The sequence below is a fragment of the Triplophysa dalaica genome, chromosome 6 (genome assembly GCF_015846415.1).
Source record: "Triplophysa dalaica isolate WHDGS20190420 chromosome 6, ASM1584641v1, whole genome shotgun sequence".
In the NCBI taxonomy this organism is placed as follows: Eukaryota; Metazoa; Chordata; class Actinopteri; order Cypriniformes; family Nemacheilidae; genus Triplophysa; species Triplophysa dalaica.
The window spans coordinates 20,993,624-21,018,860 of NC_079547.1; the positions used below are offsets into that span (position 1 = coordinate 20,993,624).

At 38.8% G+C, this 25,237-nt stretch overlaps 1 protein-coding gene across 1 annotated transcript in view; it reads right to left on the bottom strand.

The window, feature by feature from the left end:
- Positions 1 to 24,442, bottom strand: part of cntn3b (contactin 3b) — a 55,674-nt gene extending 31,232 nt beyond the window's left edge. Inside the window, exons 1-5 of the mRNA XM_056751423.1 lie at positions 24,154 to 24,442; positions 16,322 to 16,459; positions 13,731 to 13,866; positions 7,918 to 8,093; positions 2,406 to 2,501 (exon numbers count right to left, since the gene is read on the bottom strand). Coding sequence (XP_056607401.1) covers positions 2,406 to 2,501; positions 7,918 to 8,093; positions 13,731 to 13,866; positions 16,322 to 16,376 — 463 coding nt within the window. The 5' untranslated portion in view covers positions 16,377 to 16,459; positions 24,154 to 24,442. The remainder of the gene's footprint in view (positions 1 to 2,405; positions 2,502 to 7,917; positions 8,094 to 13,730; positions 13,867 to 16,321; positions 16,460 to 24,153) is intronic.
- Between the last annotated feature and the right edge of the window lie 795 nt (positions 24,443 to 25,237).

Below are 25,237 nucleotides of genomic sequence, written 5' to 3' on the forward strand. Positions count from 1 at the left end.
CACCTACTTTCCATTTTGCAACATAGAGCTTATTCAGCATTGCCCTGGGAAAAATAATTCAGCTTGATGCCTACAATATTACAAGTGTAAAACAATATACCGTAGCTTCCTGCATAATGATAAAACAGGTTGGTAATAATAACCCATTTGTTTTTGAGTCAGCAATCGGAATACACATCTAGATCATGGTTGGTTTTGATATCATGTCATTTTGATCTCGCAAAAAGATGCTTTTCAAAAAGCTGAACATCTGCTATCGACTTTACAACAAAGAGCATATTCAGCATCGCCCTGGGAAAAAAGTAGCTTAGATGTTTCAAATATTACAAGGGAAAAAAATATAGCTTCCACTATGATTGATAAAACAGGTTGGTAATAATAACCAATTTATTTTTTAGTTCAGCAATCTAAACAGACAACTACACAGTGCCTAGTTTGACAGGATAGTTTGATCTGATGTGGAGCGAGAAATTTCCTTTTCAAAAAAGTTTGATCCAAAGTTAGAACGTAATGAGTATTGCCCTAGGAAATAAAAACGTAGTTTTAAATATTACCTGCGTAGAAAAATGTAAAGTATTGTGCAGCATTAGCTCTTTTTCTAAAGCTTCTAATAGTGAAACAAAACACAACAACTTCAAAATCGCCTTTGAAATGTGCAAAGCTTAGCATTCTCCTCTGAATCCGCAACGATAAACAATTGACTACATTCTCCGAGCAGAAACTGCACTCTTCCAAAAAACATATTTCCCACTAATTGGGTTGAGATTTCAGCTGCTTATATCCATTTGCCCCTAGATTCTGGTCTGATTGAAAAGAAAGGGATTCAAATGAGAACGCAAATTGAAGCCGAACAAACAAAAGCTGTGGATCCGCAATCCATAGTAAATGAGTTCTTTAGAAGCTCTGTAGCTAACCGGTATGCTCACACGAGTAAAACGACCATTAGCGATTCAGAACCATGTTTGCACACAACAAATTGTATTGATTACATTTCTCCTTTTGAAGCACTTTTGAATTATTTATGTCTTTGTAGTCAGTCACCCAACTGTAGCACGTTTTCAATTGCTGGTGACACAAAGGCCAAACGCACAGGTATCCTTGTACGATGCGTTTCTCTTCTGGCTTCTCTAATTAAACTAATGCTTAATTACAGATTTATCTCAGCAAACTACAATTGCCAGCCTAAGAAACAAATTCACAACTAATTTCAGACATCTCATTTGTCGCAGTAATTGTTGCGACCTCTAATTGATATTGATGTGTCTCGCTGCATCACTCCTGTTTGCACTTGGAGTGTAATGACTTCTGTCCAATTACGGCTGGTTGAGTTACGGCCTCGGTTTTGAGCTTGAATAGGCTGCAAGCCCATATGTGGCGGCGACATCTATGACCTTCAATATGCCATGATTTTGCATAGACGCCAATTCTGGTTCTAGCAGTGTGAACACACTCGACACACATCTAGGTTCATAAAGTGTAAACCAAAAATTTGCAGAAAACTAATTTAGCTTATTCTGTACCAGATTTAAAGGGGTGATTTCATGAAAAACAGACTTTTTCCATGTTGAAATGCTAAAATCGGGCCTCTTATGCATCTGTCAACTCAAAAAACGTGATAAAAAAGACAAATCATTAACTTTTTTAATATGAGCCGATCTCGGCAAACCTTTGAGAAAAGGAGCGCTTCAGAAATCGCTCTCTTAATGACGTAAGCAGCCGTTCTTATTATAATATTTCCGCCCTTTGTTCTGAATGTGTCCACCCATTGCGCCACCGCCATTTTTTTTCCGCATGTGTGAAGTTCCAACACCACTGCAAAAGTAGCAAAGCTTACAAACTGTTGTTGGCTGAACAGACAAACAGAACAATGTTCCCAGTTTCACGGGAGACAAGAGAGCAATGGATTTATTTAGTTTTCAATGGAAATCATCCACACTGAACGAGGCAAAGCTGGAAATAAAGACATTGTAAGTACCGTTATTTTTTAAGTAAGACCCCAGGGACCCGTGGCAACTTAAAAGTAGATAAATTGTCACTGTGACACAATTGTCCGTTCACTATAAGAAAGCAATGTCTTTGGCTTGTAAACATGCGACATGATACTCCTGATACACATGACTCTTTCGAATGCGTTCGTCACCGGACCAACAGGGACCAGAGGGGCTTCGCAAATGGCCCCAGGGGAAACAGGTGTGCTTTAAAACAATGTGTTTGGTGTTCAGAGATGAGACCTTGTTTCACGTTCGCTTTATGTGACCATACGATCTGTGGTGTTTTTTGAGCTGAAACTTCACAGACAAATTATGTGGACCCCTTTGATTTATATTACATTTGTGTCAAACTAGAAAAAAAGAACCCCTTTAATGTCATTTAATGCAACACAATACAGCATATCACAGACTTACCTCCAGAATGCAAAGGCGTGCCACATAACAAAACGACACCTTGACCTTCCCTCACATTCACAGCGTTTCTCGTCTGCGTTTTGAAGTTTTCCAGATCTGTAAAAGATGAATGCATATATGTTAATTTTTTTATTTTGTTATGTGAAATTCGTAGAGGCAATTGAATCGAGCTTGCTTCATTATGAAAAAGCATTCATTTCTGATTTAAAACAACTCAATAGTGAAGCAGTTTTTTTTTAATATTTGAAAACTTATATGAAATGTCAGGGCAGTCTAACCAGACGGTCAAGGTTTGGTTGGTTAGCACAAGCAGTTACACCTGCCGACACATACATTCACAACATTTTAAAAAGAAGCCGTGCATTCTGATGAAATTGAAAATATTTCATCACACTAAAGTAGATGTTTTGGCATTTCCCGGTTTACCTGGTGAGCTTGAAGGTCCAGAGTATGAAATTAAGCGGCACCTAGCGGTAAGATCGCGAATTACAAAAAACGTCTCACTCCACGCCTTCAAAGCGCTACAGCAGCTCATGCAGGGATAAGATGTTGTCACGTTTTCACTTCTTTGCCGAAGGAGATATCGTATTTACGAAACGTGCTCTGTAGAGCTATATGTCCGTTAAGGGCTACTGTAGAAACAACGTTGCAAATTTCATGCAAGGGGACCCGCGATGTATGTAAATAGAAATAGCTCATTCTAAGATAACAAAAACATAACGCTTCAATATGAAAGGTCTTTATTCATCTCTGAAGACATAGTTATGTATATTATATTGCATTTCTGTCAATAGATCCTCCAAAAAGTACACACAGCACCTTTAAAAACCATGAAACTGACTTGCCATATGAAACTAACGTTGATTCTTTTTAACACTTTCTTTTTTCTTCAAACTGCACCCTTTGTTGTGACTGACCCAATTGTTTTGCATGCAAACAATTTATATAATAGCAACGCAAATGGAGACTAGATGTTTGTTGTAATCACTTAACCACACTGAGTCACTCAATTCTTGAAAAAGCAAAAACTGAAGAAATCCAAATCAGCGATGTTAAAAAAAACATTGGTGGGCGTCTAGCAATGCAGTCTAGTTAGGTGTAGACAACATTACAGTATATGAGAGCGGGATGCTAACATCCTCTCCACCTACAATAGCGGCACGCTGCATAATTACCGCACACACACTAATATCCCAGCAAGCCTTCCTGTCAATACGTGTCGACATAATCCATCCTCACAAATTAACAGCAAAAAAGGAAGTTGGCAGCCAAGTCGTCTGCTAATCGTAATAAAAACCTTCTTCTTGCTCTGTGACAAAGAGATTTGGTTTTAATGATGGCAACTGGGCAGCCCTCAAGCAAACAACCAAGAGTCATGGCCTCTAACACAAAGTCAATGTGACCGATAAGACAAATTGCAGAGGCGAGAAAAAAAACCCTGAAAAACAAAAGAAGTAAACATCAGGATTAGGAAGAGGTGCTTAAGAACATTGGGAAAGATTAATGAGCCATCCCCTAATGACCGAAAAGGAAGTCCCACACCACAGTGACACACTGAGTCGTAGAGGAAGTTGAGAGAGTTGCACTCGCCCGGCTCGCTGTAACAGGATGAATGTCTCGGCGCTGGAGAGCCAATGCCTCTGATTAATGGTCTCTTGTGTTCAAATCTATAAGGCTCGACTCACGTGACGGATGCAGACCGCGGGGCAGGCCTGACATCTTCACAGTGAAATGCGTTGTTTCTTAAATGAAAGACATTAATATCAGTCTGGATGGTGAGTTGGAAGAGCTGAGGGTCATAAAACCTGTATGGTTTTATTTGCATAACTCTTTGCCACGCACATACTGCAATTACACAGAGTTGTCAGAGTCTTTTAGAGTTATCCTGTTTTGTAGACACAGCGTTTGTTTATTTATCGGAGTGGCTACTGCGCTCACTCCTGAAAAATTAAGGTAATGAGGAGCACATTTACATTCAGTCCACAAACTGTGTAGAGAGCCAGACTGAACAAACAAGTTGTTAATGACGTACTTAAAAAATCGTTTGAGATGTGGGCTTCACATCTCCAAGTGCAGGTAACGGTACAGCAAGATGATGCTACTGCTAATGGGATAGGTTATCCAAAAATAAAAATCTTCATTTACCCACACTCATGTCGTTGCAAAGTTGGCTCTCTTCTGTAAAACACAAAAGAAGATTGTAACAAATCTCAATAAAAGGGAAGGAAGGAGGCGGGAACCGGCAGACATTAAAACATTTAATAAAGTAATATAACAGCCGGCGGCCCCTCACGGACGACCGCCGGCGAACAAAACATAATATAAATACAAACATAACATAAGTTCGGGCCCGTCCTCTCTCTTCGACGGTCCGGTCGCTCGTTCCTTTTATGCTCCCATCTCCTACGTGATTCGAGGCCGGTGTGCGCACAGCTGGCGCTAATTCACAATTACTCACCGGACTCGAACCACGGTCTCGCCCCGCCTACTCTACTACATACCCCCATCACCCCTCACAGGCCGGGGGGTACCCCCGCGACTGTGCAAGCTCCCTCCCCCTCCCTCGGGGGGGTGGGGTGGGGGGTATGCAGCGACGAGACGAGACAACGGAGACGGGAAAGAGAGAGGGGAGAGAGGAAGAAAAAAAAAAATCCGGTTCCCCGACATGCTGCCGCTCGTTCCTCAACCAGCCGGAGTACTCTCCTTCGCGGTGCCTTGCGGTGGCCCTGGGGCTTCGGTGGACGGCTCGACCGTCCGCCCCCTGGCGGCCGGCGGTGGCTCCTCCTTTATCCGGGAGTCGGGGCGGGTTCCCCGTCCCCTGTTCCTCCCCCTTGGGCGGACGGACGCAGGCTCCGGCCTCTGGCAGGCGGTGCCTCACCCGGCACTTCCGCCCCCTGCTCCTCCCCCTCGGGGGACGGACACAGGCTCCGGCCTCTGGCGGACGGCGGCAACCCCCCCGCTCCCACTTGGACGAAAGCCACCCCACCTCGACCCAGGGGCGCGGCAGCAAAGGTCGCCGTTCCACCGAAGTTTTGACCCCTTCGTCCGCGCTGCCCGACCTCTCCGGCACCGCGAGGCCACTCGGCGGCGAGGACTCTCCGACAGCATGTCTCTCCTTCCTCCCGGGTTTCGGCACCACTGTAACAAATCTCAATAAAAGGGAAGGAAGGAGGCGGGAACCGGAAGACATTTCATACATTTAATAAATAAATATAACAGCCGGCGGCCCCTCACGGACGACCGCCGGCGAACAAAACATGAACATAAATATAAATACAAACATAACATAAGTTCGGGCCCGGTCCTCTCTCTTCGACGGTCCGGTCGCTCGTTCCTTTTATATGCTCCCATCTCCTACGTGATTCGAGGCCGGTGTGCGCACAGCTGGCGCTAATTCACAATTACTCACCGGACTCGAACCACGGTCTCGCCCTGCCTACTCTACTACAAAGATATTTTGAAGAACGTTGGAAACCAAACAGTATTGGCCCCCTTGACTTTATTTGTATGGACACCAAACCACCAAGAGTTTTTTTTTATATTTTCTTGTGTTTTCCACAGAAGTGTCACAACCCGGTTTTTAACCACATGTGGGGGCATTAATGATAACAGAATTTATATTTTTGGGTAAACCACACCTTTAAATCTCTAACCTTTTGAATCTATACCAACAACATACAATTACAGGTTACATAGCCTACATGCGTATCTACACACGGTTCGTCGAATGACGGGAAACTTACTTTTTAAATAAAAATCATAAGGTGGCATTCTGAATCTTGTAATATTGACACTCTAGGTTAATCCGTCAATAATTCACTGTAGCACTTGGTTTTTCATTTAACGTCAATTTCACAAAAACTTGCAAGAACACTTCTAGTCAAACTAAGCTCTAAATTAGAGGATTTCTTTTTATTCTGCCCTCGCAAAAAGACGATGCGGTATTGCGATATGCTCACTCGATTTAATGAACAGTATCCTATGAACTATTCTGCCGCACCACACTCGAAATTGTCTAATTTAATCTTGAGCTCACATCTCCCTCCTGCTGTTTTCGTGGGGCCTTAAAAGAAATATCATGGGGTTAGGGTTGAAACATTTATAAGGAACGCCTCATCGCAAAATTGTTTGTATCCATTGCTATGCTTGACACTGCCTAAACATCTGTAACTTGGCTTTGAATTCCTGGACATTTTCATCGACAAGAACCCGAGGGGTCTGTTAGGTCACAGATCCGCTCTGCTGCTGTTGCACCCTTGAGAAAGGTGCACAAACTAATCTTGCCCCGGGAAAGGATTACCCCAAAATACAACCCACGGAAAACCACCGTGCCATAAATCTCCCAATGACAAAAGCATTTTTTCAAACTGGATTGCAAACCCAACACCAGCCAGTCAGTTTACTGTCAAGGCAGCTGTCAGCGGATGAGAAATTAAGGAATGCTGTTAGCTGGCTTTGAAAAAATCAAACATGCACCCAGCTCTTGCACATTGACATATTATGAAAGCAAGCAGCATTATCGGCCTATTAAAACGATGATTCCCCTTTGACTCGCAAATGATCAATAAGGGATATAAATGTCAAGCGGGTCCTGTTAAGCAATCCCCTGAACTGAGATTCATTATCCAACCCATAAAGTTACAGAATGCCTTGGAAATGTAGGATGCTCTCTTTATTCCAGCGGTTGGATCAATAGATTGTGGAGAGCCTTTACTCTCAGACAAAAAGAGGCGTGTTTTCATCTCAGATGATCCGTCTCCTTTCATTGAGCAGAGCTGTTTCGAACATCTGATTTCTCTCAGCCTGCCCGGCGTTTCAAATCATCTGTGCGGCAGCCAGGTGTCTAGATGGTTATTTTCATACATGGTGGTTTACTTTGTGGAACAGACAGTACGCAATTAATACACGGAGCACAAAGACGCAGTCGAAGCCATCAACCTGATGACTAATAGGAATGACTGATGGAGAATGAAGTCGATAAAATGGTGTTTCGCACTGTGAAATTGTCGCATTTGACAGCTCTTAAAATGGCTGTTTCTTCTGCAATTTCAATCTGAATAACAAACGTCAATGCAGGAGCTTTTACAATATTTATCCAGGACTAGACCACAAGACAACTCTATACAATTGCAAGTGTATAAATTATACAACAAAATGGCCATATATTGTGTTAACAAAATTGGTTGTAAACAAATGACTTATTTGTTGTTGTATAATATAATGCAATAAGGTGTAGAGAAAACTATGAATGATTTATGCAAATTAAGCTTAAATGAAATCAAATTGAAACCAGGTTGCACATCTGCAACTTTGGGTCTCATTGGGTCACAAGACACGAGACACTTGAGAACCAAATCAGTTTTACACACACAAGTGTTAATCAAAAGAAACAAAGTCTCAAACATCCGTATGTAATTTGTGAAAGAAATTAATTTTTTGGGTGAATTATTCTTTTAACAAAGAAGAAAACTTTCAAACAGCAGCTTTGAAATAAATTCAGAGTATAACTCACATGCAAATTGTACTGTGGCTTTCTGGCTGAGAACGGTTCCCCGGGCATTGAAGGCAGCGCACTGGTAGATGCCACTGTCTTGGTCTCGATCCAGGCCGGTAATGATCAGGTTACCTCCAGACAGGCGACGCCTCTCGTCACCACGAAGATCAATGAGCGTTCCGTTTAGAGACCATCTGGAGAGACGCAAACACAATCAGGACTGTGGCCTCTAGAGAAGCTAACTCACCAACACTCATCACATGCATCGATCTGATTAAGCCAGCTTCATTATACAGCCAGATTCGGCAACAAAACAAAGCTCACTGCTGACATGTTTCTGTTCTTTGTTCTTCTGCGGTTCAGTCTGACTAATAACTGATGAAAACAAGCAAACAGTAGTCATAAATGATTGTATCTGATTGTTTAAAGACCTGAAAAACTGGCTAGTTGTTTGTGGGTAGGCGGGTTTTACTTGCCAATTATGAAACCAAACATTTAAACTGAACTATTAGGTTTTTAGTATTTCAGTTTAATTATTTCACGTCAATTATTCACCTCCTTGCATGGGTCCTGCTGTCTTATTTCCATTGTACTGTGTGAAAAAATATCAACACAAAATCGGATAAAACAGAGTATATTAAATGCAACAATGTGATCTCTTGAAATTGTTGGTTACTCAAATACATATTATTGGATTAAATAAAAGAAACCTCAAAGTGACTTTCCAATCAGAACGAAAACAACAATAGAAAGAAAATGTTTTGGCATTAGTTCAATAGTCTAAACAATAGCACATTAAAACTTACTACAGACTTATTTAGTGCTTATATATATCTGACAGACAACAAAGCCTAGATACAGGGGGTAGCACAGAATGTTGGGCCCTGTGCAAAGGAAATGTGTGGGGCCCCTCCGCACTAAATTAAGAATGGGAAGCTGACGTGCGAGATGGGGGTCTAGTGGGTTAAACCACTGAACTGTTAAATCAAAAGGTTGCTGGTTCGATCCCAGCAGCCACCACCAGTATGTCCTTGAGCAAGACACTTTACTCCATGCTGCTCCAGGGGGATTGTCCCTGTAATAAGTGCACTGTAAGTTGCTTTGGATAAAAGCGTCTGCCAAATGACTAAATTAAATTAAAAAATGACGTCACACTTTATGTTGCGCTTGCGCCGCCATCTTGGGAGGATAATATTCCAATGCTATTATTGTTTAAATATGTACCGTTACTTGTTTTGTGTGATATATGGAGAAATCAAAAAGTGAAAGAACGATGGACTTTTCCTGAACGACTCTGCGTAATGCTATTGCAGTTTTTTGACATAGCAACACCAACCTAACATAGTTATACTTTCTAAATCAAACAAGAAAAACAAAACAGAGCATTGAACGCACTAGCAGCCATCCTCCCAAGATGTCACAACATTGAACACGGCTCGACGTCGATTAACAAGCTCTATGTCACGTAAATAGCTATATTGATTTATAATACAGCACTGAATCTCATCTCTTATCAATTTTTATCTGGATCTTTCAAAATTAACCATGTTGTTTTTGTGGTACAAGTATAGTAACCATGTTTTTTTGGGGGCATTGATTACTTAGGGCAATACCATGGGAAATAACGCGTCATTTTATTTAGCTGAGGTGATGTCAGATAAGCTCCACATTAAAACGATAACATTTGAGCAGCATGAATGCTTTGCGATCACGCCACGCGCGCAGAGGCTATTTGCATACGTCATGTAAACACCACGTCCAGAAACATAGGGGTGTTGGGTTGTTCGACAACACTATACTGTCTCTCAGCGATTTTGAGCTGAGTTTTACCCCAAAATCAATATAGTACATGCACTGAGCGAAATTGATCAAATATGTTCTGTATGTTCATATAGACTCAGAAAAGATGAAAAAACATCAACAATAGTTTGAAATATTATTTACTTTCTTTCCACATAATACTTTTTGTAGTTGTTAAAGAAAAAAATGGCATTTTACTAGACAACCTTGTTACGAATCACAGTGGTAGGTTAGGAAACTGAATTCCGTCAGTAATTGGTGCATCAATGATCTTTTATAAAGGCTTAACAAAAATTTGTAAACAATCCAGTCTCCAAGGAGCCCCTTTACAGGTATCAAAAAGGCTTAGTGTTGACGGGGAGCCACAATATTTTCAAATAATGAGTAGAAAGTCTAAGACTACCGGTAGTTTTCAAACGGCCAATGGTTTTCTGACACTTTTATTGGGTAATTACTTCCCCCTCGCACCATACTGAGACGAACTATTTTCATCCACGTTACTATCATTATGATCTTCAATATTGTTAGAACGACCACAATCAACATCACCGTCATCATATTTGTCACCGACGTCATTGATAGCATCATCATCGAAAAACTCCTTCCTTTATTTCATCAGGCTACATTTACAGAATGCCCACAGGCACAACCTACACCTGCTCATTAGGACAGTTACTTGAAAAGAAAAAAAACAACAGCGTGACTTTTTTCCAATTATCTTTCCAAAAGAATGGTTCATACACATGAGTCTCTGTACTGAGAAAGCAACCTGCGTTCTTGTAGATCACACCGAAGCCGAATTAATGAGAGCAGACACCAGCGCACCTTTGACTTTCTCTGTGTAATCGCCGCATTTTAACCAGCTCTTCCTAACACGCCCGTCTCTGATGTCTGTCTGCTCTGTGGACCAGGGTTCAAATCCTCATATTCTCGCAAGGCAACCTGATAGGTTACAAATCTTGTCAGGTTAACTGTAGATTGGGAATATGGAATCTAAAGTTCATTGGGGTTATTTCAAAACGTTTAAAGTAGCATGACAGGAGAACTTGAAGTGAGTGAAACAGAACTTTCTTTTGGAGGCTACGAGGAACTGTTATCTTTTGTTTTTGTTTTAATTTGCATAATGTCTTGTTGCATGACTGCTTCTGGGCATAAGAGAAAACAAAGAATTGTGGGATGGTGTTGTGGCTTTCCTGTGGCCCTAAACTGCAACTCACCTTTCCTCCCTGCAGACCCGCAGAACCACATTAATGCAATATCACTCCGCTTTAACATCCCTCTCTCAAAGAGAACAAACCCAAAATATAGGAATAGTGGTTAATACTAGGAAAAATGATGAACAGGGGTCATTTATCATTAATCTCCAAGTATAACGCACACAGTTTAATAAAAGTAATTGAGAGTAATAAAAGTAATACTATTGCGAAATTGTTGTAAATTAATTTATATATGGTTTACATTTATATTAATATTAAATACTATATAAAGCCACAAAACAAAATAAAAAAAACGTTCAAAATGTTAATGTAATTAGCATTTCTAGCTGTATTGTTGCCATTCCAACTTCAGGAGCGACATAAAGTAAAAAAAATGTGAAAAAAAAAATGTGAAAAATGGATGTAATCACTCAAAAATATGAATTGAGCTTTTCCTAAATACATGTACACATTTTACTGCTGTATTGCTTTACAGTGAATATGAAATTTTCTTTGCAGTAGTCGACTTTTGTTATTTTGACCTCTGTCTGCAGTTTTCATTTTCTGCAAATAAATGCAAACAGAAACAATATATTTATTTGAACTTTGGGAGAAATATTGTAGGTAGTTCACAGAATAACAATTGTGATTATTTTACCGTAACACATACCTATAAATAGTAAATTTAAAAAAACTTAAAATAATTTTCAAAACACCTTTTCCCGTTCTGTGCAGTATATGCATATTAATGTGAAACCCGAGTAAAAGTATAATCTGTATAAATGTGTTTTATTTTATACTATTGAGAATACATTTTATCCACATTACCGTGATAAGATGTTTTAGGGAAAGTATGCTTAATTGTCCAAAATGCTTCATTTTCATAAACAGATTTTTGGGGGGATGAAAATATGCCCAGAACATTTCTTCATTGGATCCCGCTAATGGTTCATAAAGCAGTATTATGGTGTCTATAAACCTGACTCTATTACTGTAAAAGATACCGAAAGCCATATTTCTCTGGTAAGAGAAAATCAAAAGGCAGCCAAGTTCTCTCCTCTGACTCAGCTGTGAGTTACTTTACTGTGCAATCTGAAACCAAGATGCAAAGTAGCCTGCCATGTTGTGTTCTCAAAGTTAACACTGGTCTCTCCAGACTCTCAAATACCACCAGATTCAACTGGAACTTTGTCAATTTCTGTTAACAAAGAAAGTAATTTACTATTTTACAGACTCTTATTGTTGTACTTGAATTGGCTATAGCTTTCAACACTAACTGCCTCCGCTGTTCCTTTGCTAACACACTTGAATGACTTGGTGTGCTAGACCTCACCCTTTGAGCCTATACTGTTAGAGACAACTTATCAAAAGTCTTTTTTTAACCCAAGCAAGGATCTTTAAAGCGTCACCAGTCTTATCAGTGTCTGGATGTATGGTGGTGAGATGTATTGACGGATGGGGGCGAGTCAGGTTGAACACACAAAGAGAAAGTGACCCCAGAATCACTAGCAGCAGATTACATCAAGGTGGTCTTTAAAGCCAGTCAATACACTGTTTCCCAGTAAACAGTTTTTTGTTTTTAAAGGGGTATAAAGTATTATAAATGTGGGATTTTTTTAAACAATCACACAGTCTGTAGCTTTGAATCATGGCTATGACAGTCTAAAATTAAATATACACAATTCTTGCGTTAGAGGAATTGAATGGAGTGTTGTGTATTTTTGCTTTGACAGAGTTTAAAATCGATTTTTTGCGTGTTGCTGAATATATGCACAGGTACCCTGTTTCTGTCCAACAGGAAAGTGTATTCATGGTTGGATTTCTGCATAAATAAGTGAAGAGCTGGGTCAAAAGTCAAACTTATTTGACTTTAGAGACTATCACTTTATTGTTTGTGCAAAAGTTAAATTAGAATTGTTTAGCCAAAAATATCATTGTCGTTATTCGTCACCACAGAACAAAAAGAGCAATATTCACTAATATCCCCTATTTTTCTCATTTTGTATTAAGGAACAATAACAACGTAGTAACATGCAAGATTTGGCAAACCATGTTGTGGTGATTAACTTATTTGTTTGGGTGAACTATCCCTTTAAATCCTCAAATGTGAATTGATACTTTCCTACTGTTAATCTAGGCCTGCGTCTTCGACAGAGCCACTCTAAAGGGAGATGTAAGCATTTAAATGGAATGTCACTCGCAAGGTTATTGCTTCCCTCCCTTGTGCTTGCCTGAGCATTTACATGTTGCTGACCCTAGCTAGGAAACACAATATACCACAGAGCTAGAGCACGCTGCTATTTTCAGACTAGACACCCCACGAGGGAGTACGTGGGACAGTGTCTTAGAATCTCGAGCACAAATTAGTCATTTAGACCCCTCCTATATTCAAGGCCAATTTTTGTCTTTACAGCATGGTACTCTCTCAAAAAGATGAATTGGAAAGCTCATTTCTAAAGCGCTCGCCATGTTTTCCAAAGTAGGCTAAATTGTCAATTTTGTTTTTCTTTTAGATCAGTCTTCACAGGATGCAAAATCGTTGACACCAGTGAAACTCTGGAAAGCAGTTGGAAAATGGGTCACAATTTAAGATGGCACTGTAATAGTCTGCTAGCGATACAGCAGTTTACTAGTTTTCTGTAATGGTTAACTAGACGGACAAATAAATTGCCTTTCACCTGGAAAATCAATAGCAATCAGTACCATTACTTTTCAAGTTGAATCCCAAGGGGAAAAAGCTGCCGATATGCCAAAACCAGCCACTTAAATGGTTTGTAATGGCAATGAATGGATGCATAAATTGCTCATGGAGTGCTAGATCAGGGTAATTCTTACCTGTATTGAGGAGGTGGGATGCCCGACGCCTCACAGGTCAAAACAGCCTCTTGTTCCGTAGAATGGATGGGAAGTATCAGGTTCTCTGGCTCGGTTTTCCAACTTGGACCGAAAAACATGCCATCTTCTGCTTGAGCTGATGAGACATTTTTAGTTCCACTTAGAAAAAATAAAACACACTCCATTGGCCAACTTCTTTCCATTATTGCATTACAAGCTCCTCACAGGGTTGGATGCATCAATTCAATTTACATTAAATATTCTAAGGATGCATTGATTAAGGCTAATACCAATAGCCAATAATAATTTTTTGGAAAACCGTTGCAGTCCACTAATTTGATTGGATGACAACCGTTAGGGGAGTGCTGTTTCTATACAGTATACTGTGTCTCTCATATAACTTTGCTTGTGTATTCACAATGTAGAGTTCGAAATCTTTTCTCATAAGTGGAACAAAACTAAAAAAAATAAAGCTGACCAGCTTAATATAAACCGCTCAATATAGCATATGTATGAGGCTAAAGTAGCATTAAATATGAAAAAATGTATGAATAAATCTTATTATGAGATAAGGAGCATCATAGAAATCATAACAATAAAATGACAAAAGTGGGTAATGTGTGTTTAGATATAGATATGGGTAGATACTGCAAATGTATCCTGTGGTGTGACAGCAAAAAATGTGAAGTTTGCTTGAATAAAGATAAATCTTATCAATTTTAAAATAATATATTATTATTACTTTATTTTTTGAATTTTTGCTATCACACCATAGGACACATGTACAGCATATTTGTCAAACTATATATATTGAGATATACAAATAATTTTTCATTTACAATATGATACCGAAATTAATGATTTTACTGACATGTTTTCTGACATGGCCAATCTTTGACAAGGTCAATATTAAAGGTATCAATGTTAAATATTTCACGTTCAGTATTTAGGATAGTTTTATACATAAAAAAGTAAATCACAAAAATGACATTAGCTGCTCAGACTAGTTAGGTTCGAAAACTGGCGAACGTTTTCATTAAATGCATACTGTTGTGTTTTAACTAAAACATGTTAAAGTGATTAAAAAACGCTCCAAATACAGGAGATTCAGCAAAACCAAATATAATGCATAGAAAAGATTGTTTTTTAATCTGGATTAGAAGATTACTGTTCTATTATAAATCAGACTCAAATGTTCAATAATAACCTATACAGATCTAACATATTGTATCCTGCAACAACTAAGAACAGACTTTTATTGAATTTTTGCTAGAAATACTAAAAAACACATATACAGTAAATAGGATTATTCAGATCTTTTGCAGTTACTTACACAAGAAATAGTCCCTATTGTTGAGTGTTATGTAATCTCTAAATAGATGCCAGAGACTTGCAGCCATTAATTCCTCTGTATTAATTAAAATTACTAAAAAACACCCTGCAGCCACCTTAACAAAACAACAAGAGAATTCAGCAAACAAGCTGAAATATCCTATAAAAAATGTATGTGAACTCATGTTTAAGCTACTATTGTTTAAATATCTAGAAGAACAATTGTGCGCATCATTTGTGAAAGCACACCATAACTACAGTTGTCGGTGATATAATAGGAATTTGATGCATGTACCGATTGGAATTGTTCTGTGTTTCGGTTTCATGAGTACAAGACGAAGACGAAATGATTTAGTCTATATTTTTCCAAACAATAACATCTGTTCCTTCATTAATCAAACCTTCTGTTGCAGCCAAAAAGAACCAAAATAAATTGATGAACAAATAATGCCTTTGAATTCCAAGTTTCATTTGTAATCTGTTGGGTCCAGAGGGGCAGGGAGAGGAAGTGACTGCTGCTGAGATGCAGACGTGCCTCCATTCCAAGGATCTCGATAATCATCTTTGACAAACACAGTATTAGGCCTCACTCTCACTACAGCCTTTGGGGAGTATGAATGTAAACAAATATAGGGGGACTGGATGAAGGGAGGCAATAAAAACTGCCTCGCAAATGAATTAAACACTCCCAACTGCCTTAAAGATAATAATCACATTTTATTTTCGTATGCATTCTGTTTTACAATTTCTGAAGAAAATGTAAGTGACCAAGGATTATCATAATGCTAGGGTGTTTTGGGTGGTTGTCAGAGCATTTGTATGTGGTAACCATGCTGTTTGGGTGGTTGCTAGGTTTATTTTGGGATGTTTTGGGTGGTTGCAAAATAAATCTGATTACTTAGAATAAACTGCATCTTCACAAATAATGTACAAAAACTGTATTTAGGGTTTTACATTTTGTATCAGTCAGAATTTTTTTGTAACATGACAAAAGAATGCAAGATCTGAAAATAAAACATTAAGCACTTAGGTCAACTATGCCTTCTTAATACCATACGTTTCTTCATTTTAAAATATACCATAAGACTTAAACTTAGGGTGAATTCAGTTAAAATGATAAAAACATGTATCTTATCCAAAGTTTAAGATTATAATTTAATTTTCTCTTTCAAGTGCCATAAATGTGACAGCCCATTACATATATAAAACAACATGCAAAAACATTCAGTATGAATGAAATCAGCAGCACAATAATTTACCTGCTAGGCAGCCAATGATTGATAGCACCACAAGTCGTTTCCATAGTAACGTCATCTTTAGTTGCCAAGGGCAAGTATGACTCTCATCCAATTGCTTGTGAATGGAATGATTTTTCCCTTGAATGCGAGACGGATAATCTGTGGGGGAAAGTAATTACAGAAATAATTAAAATGAGACATTTTGGTCCAAATATGACAGGCGCTTCGCTTTTATAGACTGTTCTGATGGATTAGACCTCTCTTGAAATGATCACCTTAACTGCGGGGATAAATGTTGTGGAAAGGTTGTTGGAACAAAGCTGGAAATGTAACGGAAATCAATGGGATTGTTATCTCTGAACTAAAAAGAATCTAACAACAGTTAATATATGTATGCAAATGTGAACAGTCAGGTGAAATCCAAAGCAGCATATTTATACAGTCTTTTTTCACATTCTTATCAGAAACCTGATTGACAGATTTCTGAAAAAATAGAAACTTTTGAAGATTAATGCAGTCTTGATTATGCACCACATGCGAAACCAAAGAAACAAACAGAAACCTGCAACATCAAAGAAATCAGGGGGTTGGAATTTGTTGACCTCAAAAGCTACTTTCTCTGGACTATTAATAGGAGGTAGCAGCCAACCTAAATACTGTTAGCTTCAAACTAGCGCTACTTTCAGTAATACATAGGATTCCACCTACATATACTGTATAGGCTAAATTACATCCTTGGATGCTCTGCGTGGGGTTTATTCTGACCGAATAATTTCCCAAAGAAAAGAAAAATTACACAGGAGAACTGGATACTATCTCCATTATTTCTTCTACAACAGGCAAATCAACTGAATAGCAAATGGAGACGTTTGCAATTTCTAATCAGATTCTTCCAAGACCAAATTTTGTGTCTTCAGTACTTTCTTCATTGAAAAAATGTACCACATGCTGACCACTGTGGTTCTATTATTATTATTTTAAAGGGCCAGTGTATAAATTTACCGGCATCTAGCGGTGAGGTTGTGAATTGCAACCAATGGCTCACTCCATCCCTTTCTTTCAAAGAAGGGTGGCCGACACAGAACTAAAATGTCAAGTTTTCGATTCTTTGCTGAAGGAGATAAGAAATTGAAAACGCACTCCCCAGTTTGTCTTTTTAGGGCTATTGTACATGTAAGGGGACCTGCGGTGTATGTAGATATGAGAGCTTATTCTAAAGGACATTGCGTCCTTGAGTCAGAAATTTGTGTCAGAAATTTACACTCTGCCCTCAATATTTTCGTCAGTCATAAAAAAATTTGGACTGGGTTTGATTTTCTTAGTTTTTTACTTCTGTAGCAAGCACTTTGAAAAGCATTTTGACAATTTAGACACACTTTACAAATGAGCGCCAAATACAAAAAAACGCATACGAAAATAATGTAAACCCAATGTAAACCCATTTAAAGAACTGGCGCACCACCCCCATACTGTACAATGAGGATAGATAAGCTAATGTTAAAAATGTAGATATATAAACTATACATAAAGAAACAAAGAATACCTGTTTGATTGATCCCAAGAAATCAGATTATAAATGTAACAACCCTGCTGATAAAAACAAAGAAACCATCACAGAAGTTAATGGCTTCCATTAAAATACCATTGTGAACCATAATCTTTTTGTATTAAAACCATTACAAAATTGTAGTATTTTGGGCATTATTCCAAAAGGATTAATCTGCCAGATCAGGAGAACGATACGAGTTTCATTGATTTAACATTGAGTTTTTTCGCAGTTTATAATACAGATGCGGTGGTGTCATTTGTGTCAAAAATAGCACTTTACATCTTTAATAAATGTCAACAGCTTTAAACAGGCGTCCAAGTTCAGAAATATATGAACTTTATACTTTATTTACACGCCACTTCCTTCAAGCGCACTCTGAACTCATCGGAAGAGAGAGTGACTTGCGCTCATTCTGAAATTACTTTTTGATCTACCTGTTTCTTACGATGATGTAGAGGTAATTGCTGCTTCCTGAGTGGATGTTTGCCTACTTTGTAAATATTTAGCTTTTGTGCGCAGCCTAAAATTGCACTGCGCAGGACCTACAAAAAGTCTGCGCGCCCGCTCGTGCAAACTGATTCAGACGGAACATTGCCCTCCATCAATTTGCAATTGAGTTCCTCCTTGCATTCGGGATCGAGTTCCAAAGCTTGGGGTTTTGGGGAACCGTCGCGCCCCAGGTCCTCTGCGCCTCCCTGTTTGAAAACCATTAGTCTTTGGTAATAAAAACATAACGCTTCATTATGTTCATTATATCTTTGTACACCTCTGAAGACATAGTTTTGTATATAATATTGCATTTCTGTCAATGGATCGTCCCAAAAAATTACACATTTGACCCCCTAAGAAATGTAAAGGCAGAGTTGTCTTACAATCTCTTTAGCTGTCAACATATTTCACTTCATGGGTCAACTACACAGATAATTTGTCGTTGGGATTACCTCAGTTTTATGTATATGTAGCAGAACAAAATTTGTCATACTGTTATACAATCTATCTTTTCTCTTTTCCAAGATCTAGTGAGCTAACTACAGCATTTTAAGGCAAAATAGACACTTTCTTGACACAAAGTTTTTTCCAACTAAATTAGCAACTGTAAGAAACTTTGCTTTAGGAGGCAGCTGTAGGCAGCAGGCAATGAGCCAGCTCACTACATTTTGTCTTGTAGAGTTGCCCACATTAAGATGATCTGTTTGCCGTATTAATAGAAAAGAGTAAGCACAATAGCCTGTGTTTCACTTATTGTTTCACTTGAGAAAATGAATGAACTTCATGAAAATGAAGGGATGATTCATACGTAGCTCCTTATCCGCTATCTTGTGAACTTCTTCATCAAAAGACTTTTGTTCTATTTTTAATACTCGTAAAACTTATCTTGACTGGCATGCACTTTGGGATTTTTGCCATATTTCACATCGAGGTTCCACCAGCGAGCACTTGAGACATGTCTTTGCTTGCTTTATTTCCCTTTGAAAATCCCAGACTGTCACTGTTCCAGCTCTATAGCCTGAGGCCATATCATTTATTTTATATTTATTTTCTATCTGCAGTTAGTCAGTCTTCACTGAGCACATAATGAATTGTTGCGAAGCTCGTAACGACATCAACCCTGAGGATTAAAATCATTTGTGTACACACAGTTCGGAACGGCTTATCTTTTTACCGCGCTGGCCCTTTAAATGAATAAATGAAACGGCATATAATTTAGAGGAAGGGTTATCTGATGTCATTTACTTATAATTGCATGATCTCCAAAAAAACTTGTTTTCCGCTGTATTCTTCTAGGGATAGGGGATCTTTGGGTGGATTTGCTTGGTGCCTTTTGAGGTTCCGAGACACATTACGCCTCAGGAAAAGTCTGTCAGATTGGATTGCACAGCTCGGCTTGTGACACTGGGTGGGGGGACCGTAGCCGCAGTTCACCAAATGCTATAATCGTAGTTGTTTTCCATTATGACCTGCGCATGCAACCTCGTGTGCCAAAAAGATCTTGGCAATTTTTCTTTGAAAGATGTGCGTTATTTCAAATAAGGGATGAAACCAATCTTTCAACGAGAGGCATGGCAAATTACTCAGCAAAGCGATGAGAACTAGCAAATGTAATGAGGCAAATGTAATAAGGCACCTCTGTAGTAGTGATATGCAATGAAAAGCATCTCATGCTTTTATTTTCCTAGTAAATGAGATGACTCTTGGTTAGCACGGACGTTGCTTTGTCATATGCTGTAATTGATAGGAGAGGTTGTCAAAGGCGCATGTTTCTCCAGAAAGGCCAGTTTAATTGCAAAGGATCTGGTGGGCCAGGGGGCTGATTTCAAACGTGTAAAAACACACTGAGGGCATGCACAACCACCCACATGTGATTAGAACTGGACGACAACGCGAACATGGCAAGGGGGCGTAGTGCCCATGATTATAACGCATTACATGCCAACAACCCACTGGCTGATGATGAAAACTGCATTTCCAGCCAATCATCCAGTAATACTTCCTCTTGAAGCTGAATAGGCTATAGATATCAGATTTGTGGTTTAACTGTAAATCTCACATTGAGAACATTATTAAGTGACAATGAATTTGACAAGTAAAATGTGTTCCTGTGTCAACATCGGTCTTGGTCCTGAAACAACCAATCAGATTTTAGGGTTGGGTTTAGAGCTGCAATTCTTAACTTGTGGATAAAAACCCAAATCAGAGCAGATCTGCAACGCATTTTGTAAATTTGTAATTTTATGAAACAAAGTATTCAAAATGTGCTTCCGGATCTGTTCTCATAGGGTAACATTGTGAAGAAAAACAGTCCTGAATTCAAATAGCAACCATATTTCTGTGCATATTTCATTGCTGTTTATGCATTTACAACATTTAATTAGGACCTTGTCTTAATTTTGTTTGTTGGGCTCCTGCACTTCAAACAAGTGTTTGGTTTAAAGTTTAAATGCTTTTGATTTTTGTTGCTTTTGAAGGTAGTACACTAAACATTTTTGTGCTGTTCCGGGATTTTCGCTTGATCATAAAATCTGAATTCTGATGCAAAACCAGAACCACAGATTTTGGATTAGGGTGAGTCTGAACCTGAGGGAACAACATTCTTATCATTTATATTTTAATTTAGAGGAAATTTGAGGTTATGATAAGAGTAAAGAATAAGTTTGTTTGACAAGAATGAAAACCAACATCTGATGCTGATTCAGGAATACGTGGTCACCCCATAGACAGACTTAAGTTGTGGGTATTTTGGTCCTGTCCGTTCTAAATCACTGGGTGGTGGGCATGTAACTGAAAGGTTGAGAGTTCAATTCCCACAAGAAAACATCCTTAAACCATCAATATTTACCCTTGAGCAATGCACTCAACCGTACCACACTCCAGGCAGATTGTACCCATTACATGTTCCGTAGGTCACTTTGGATAAATGTGTCAGTGACTACTAACACTACAGCTTTGAATTGTCAAACACTCTGCTTATAAGCATTACTGTACATCATACTGTATATGAGCTGCTTGGTGGTTCTTGGTGTTAATGTTGAGATTGGGAGTTGGTTTCACACCACTGCTATGAATCATCCATCATTGTGTGAAGCTGATGTATATTGTGTTTTAGCCAACGATGATAAATCATGTTCCAGGCTTTACCATCAGACCGTTAAATTCAAGTGAGAAGAGCACTGTGATAATGTTAGATGCAACGAATAGTCAGACACGTCCGTGTAAGAGAATTATGTCATTTTTTGTTGACAACAGTACTATTTTTTCCAGAGAAATACAACAAATCATATGGAAAGGGGAAGTGTATCAGTACAATTGGATGCAAGTTGGTCTGGTCATCACAAGTTACAGGATGTCCTCTGAAGACTTGGAATGTAGCTCATGAATTACACGGGGTGGTTTTATGGCCATTTTTGGTCTAGTTTGGATCCTGACCCACATGGTCACTATATAAGCCATCATTTTTATAAAGAGAATACACATCGTCGTATAGAGCTTTAAATACTTATAAAGATGCTTGGGTTGAGTGCAAGTACAAGTGATCAACAGTGAATGAATAGAGACACAAAAACATCTATAGTGTTGAACCAAAACACAAAACATCTGCTCTCGTCCACCACAGTAGATATTCAGCATCCGAGAAAAGGAACTCAAAGCGACACAACATGGAACAACATTCCTAGACATGCATTCTCTCTTTCGCTATTGAACGCAGAACGACGTTTCACAGAAATGTTGCGGAACCAGAGGAGTAGCTGAAGTGCACTTAACAGAGAGGAAGATGTCACAATTCAACCATTGCAGCACATTCTTGCCATAAGCCGCGACAGCCAAAAATGTACAAAAAACTGAAATAACACGCAGGAGATACAGACAAAAGTAGAAGTTTTCAAAACAGGCCGTGGGTACCTCAAGAGAGGTGGATATTAAGAGTGACAGGGTTAGAAAAAATGCCCTATAATATAAACTATCAATGCATCAATCCACCCTTATTTTTAAATAAACTTTATGCAGCACAATGAGAGATGTAAATAGTCCCAGAGGAAGCCGGCAGTGCCGTGGAGAGGTTCAACTCTATTCCGCTCACCGCTGTTTCTCAATGTTCTCACCTCTAATTTGGATGTGCTTGTTAGCAACAAAATGAGATGAGCCAAGCATCCATAAATAAACATGAACACACGAGAGAAGGATCCCGTTGCTATTTGAATAGCAGATGTGGTGTGGATAGATCCGGATGTGCTTCTTATTCTATCTCTATCTCCCTCTCTCACTCTCTCTCCTGCTACGGAATCAAAGTCTTCAGAGCTAAGTCACACCTTTAAAAGATTATAAACCAGGCTAGAGAGGCAGTGTTGGCTGATGACTTTATTGATCTTGTTTGGAGGTTTACCTAAGAAGAAACTAGCTCATGTCAGATACCCAAGATAATCAATGAGTGTGTGTTATGTTCATTGTTGTCTTATTAAGCGTTTTATGAATATTCCAAAGTATTCAAACTGCTGATCAATTGATTTTACTGACTGAGTTTTTTCCAGTCCTCCACGATTAATTTATTATACATGAAGAATTTTGGATCAATTATTTCATACACATTGCAGGAGCAGAGTTACATTTTCCGTTTGTGTGCAAGTTATTAAAATTAATCGATTTAAACAATTAGCAATCACACAAAGCAATATCTCGCTTTCTATAACAACAGGTAGATGCTTGTTTCCTTATACTGAATAAACAAATCTGTATTTATATATATATATATATATATAAATCATATAAATAATATAAATTTATTTTATATAATAAAAATATATTTTCTTCTTTTTTCTAATGTTCAGACCAGGAAAACCCAAATTCCCCTTCCCAGTTTTTTTTCCAAGCATTCCATAACTTTTGTGAACTGATATTCACAATTTCTTTTTGTGTCATTTCATCTATAACGTCCCACATTCTTTCTATCCCATATCTCCCATACTGCAGGAGATAATGGAATATGTGTATACAGGCTAGGGGAATTTTTGCAACGGGTGACTTAACACAACTAATGGAGATGAAGACACGCAGCAGCTCACAGTCAATTCATTCCTTCTTATCCTGAAATGAGCACTGAGTCAGAGGGAATACTAAGTTATCTGCAAGAGATTTGTGCCCCTTGCATGCATCTGTACTCTATTGATGACTGAGATCACTGTGCAACTCGTCAAATAAATGACACATACACCGTTACCACAACCGCGTCTGATGCTCTTAACGGGGGTCTACACAGGACACATTCTTTCCCCCTGAACCAAGAAAGGAGGGCAACAGAATAGAAGGGCATGCCGTCGTTTTTAAAAGTTGAACTGCTTCTAACTTGACGCGCCGTTATTAAAAACGCAATGCCGGAGACGCGACGTTACGGTCAATAACGTCCGTCACGCATGTGTATAGACAGACAATTAAGAAAAACAGCACGGAAGAAACAACAGAATGCGTCTTATGCGAACGCCCCCTTTCAAAGGATATCCAAACAGCGTGTATTCGCCTATCCGTGCGTTGCATAAGAGTAGCAATCCATTGGGGTCGTGGACAGATTTTTATGTGTAAAATAAAAAATCAATTGTAATAGCGATGTCCAGTATTTAAGCATTTTATGTTGTGCTTATGGGTATATTAACAACCTGAATATATTTATAACGAAGGAATTTAATAATTGAATATTGATACTCTAATGCAAAAATAAATAATTTACAATGATGCTAATGAAACTTGCTGAAAATTAATACGCGTGGAGGTTCAACTCATATTAGAATAATGTAACTGTTACAGTGTATCAACTCACCGTGATGCGATACTCTTGTATTCCCACTTAAAACAAGAAAAGACGTGGGGTTTTACTCCATATTTAGTGATGGGATAAACCTCAGCCCCTATACCCCTCTAATTTCGTCGGCAACATCTTTCCAATATCGGTCTCTCACTTTAAGTAACAAATAAATGCCCCTCGAAAGGACGAGTACGTGAAAATGAGGCTTATTCCCTCTTGGTGCGCGGAGATGTTCCGCGTATTCCTGAAAGCGCCCGACGATTACTTCACGAATCAAAGAGCCCCGGCGTATCCACTGCACACACGTGCCCCGTTTCCACCAGCAGAGTGGTCCAAAATACTAGTGCATATGGGCAGACGCGGTTGGTTGGAAATATGCGTTGCGCATCTCCTCCAGCAGACGCGCAGAGTGGATGCAGTGCGCAGTTGTGGCACCTCAAGGCGCGCTGATAATGGTGTTAATCTGGCTACCTCTAGTTGAGAGAATGTATGCACGCCCTAAATGCAGCGAGCAAGTGTCACAGCTTGGTGGCTTGATTATTGGATAGTGATCTTTGCATCACGTCTAATGCCTGCGCTTTCTTCATAAGCCGTTTTGTCTCCATTAATACTGGATGGTCATGAACTGGACCTTTTGATTTTTAAGTGTCTCAGTGGCAACAAAATAATTTTGGAAGAGACCTAGCAGCTCTGTAGATCTGGATTTAGCTAGTTTTTATTGGAATGTGCCATGTCCAAAATAAAATCGGCATTCAAAATAAAGCATGCATGGTGCAATAGAAACACCAAAGTTATGGGTTTGATTCACAAGGAACTAATAAGCTGATACTAATGTTTCTCAAAACGTACTGCAGTTGATTTAGAAATAACATATTTTCCAAACACAGAAATCTGTTTAGACTGTATTGATCAAGACAAGCAGCATAAGATTTAATAATAAAGACGATTAATTTACTATACAAAAGTGTTCATCCAGAGTTATCATATTAATCCAAAAAGTTACAAGTAATTTACACAGTTGACAAGAAAACCTGTGAATTTCACAAAACCCAATTCCAGGTCATGTGAAATTCCTTTACGAAACAGCACAACCTACTGC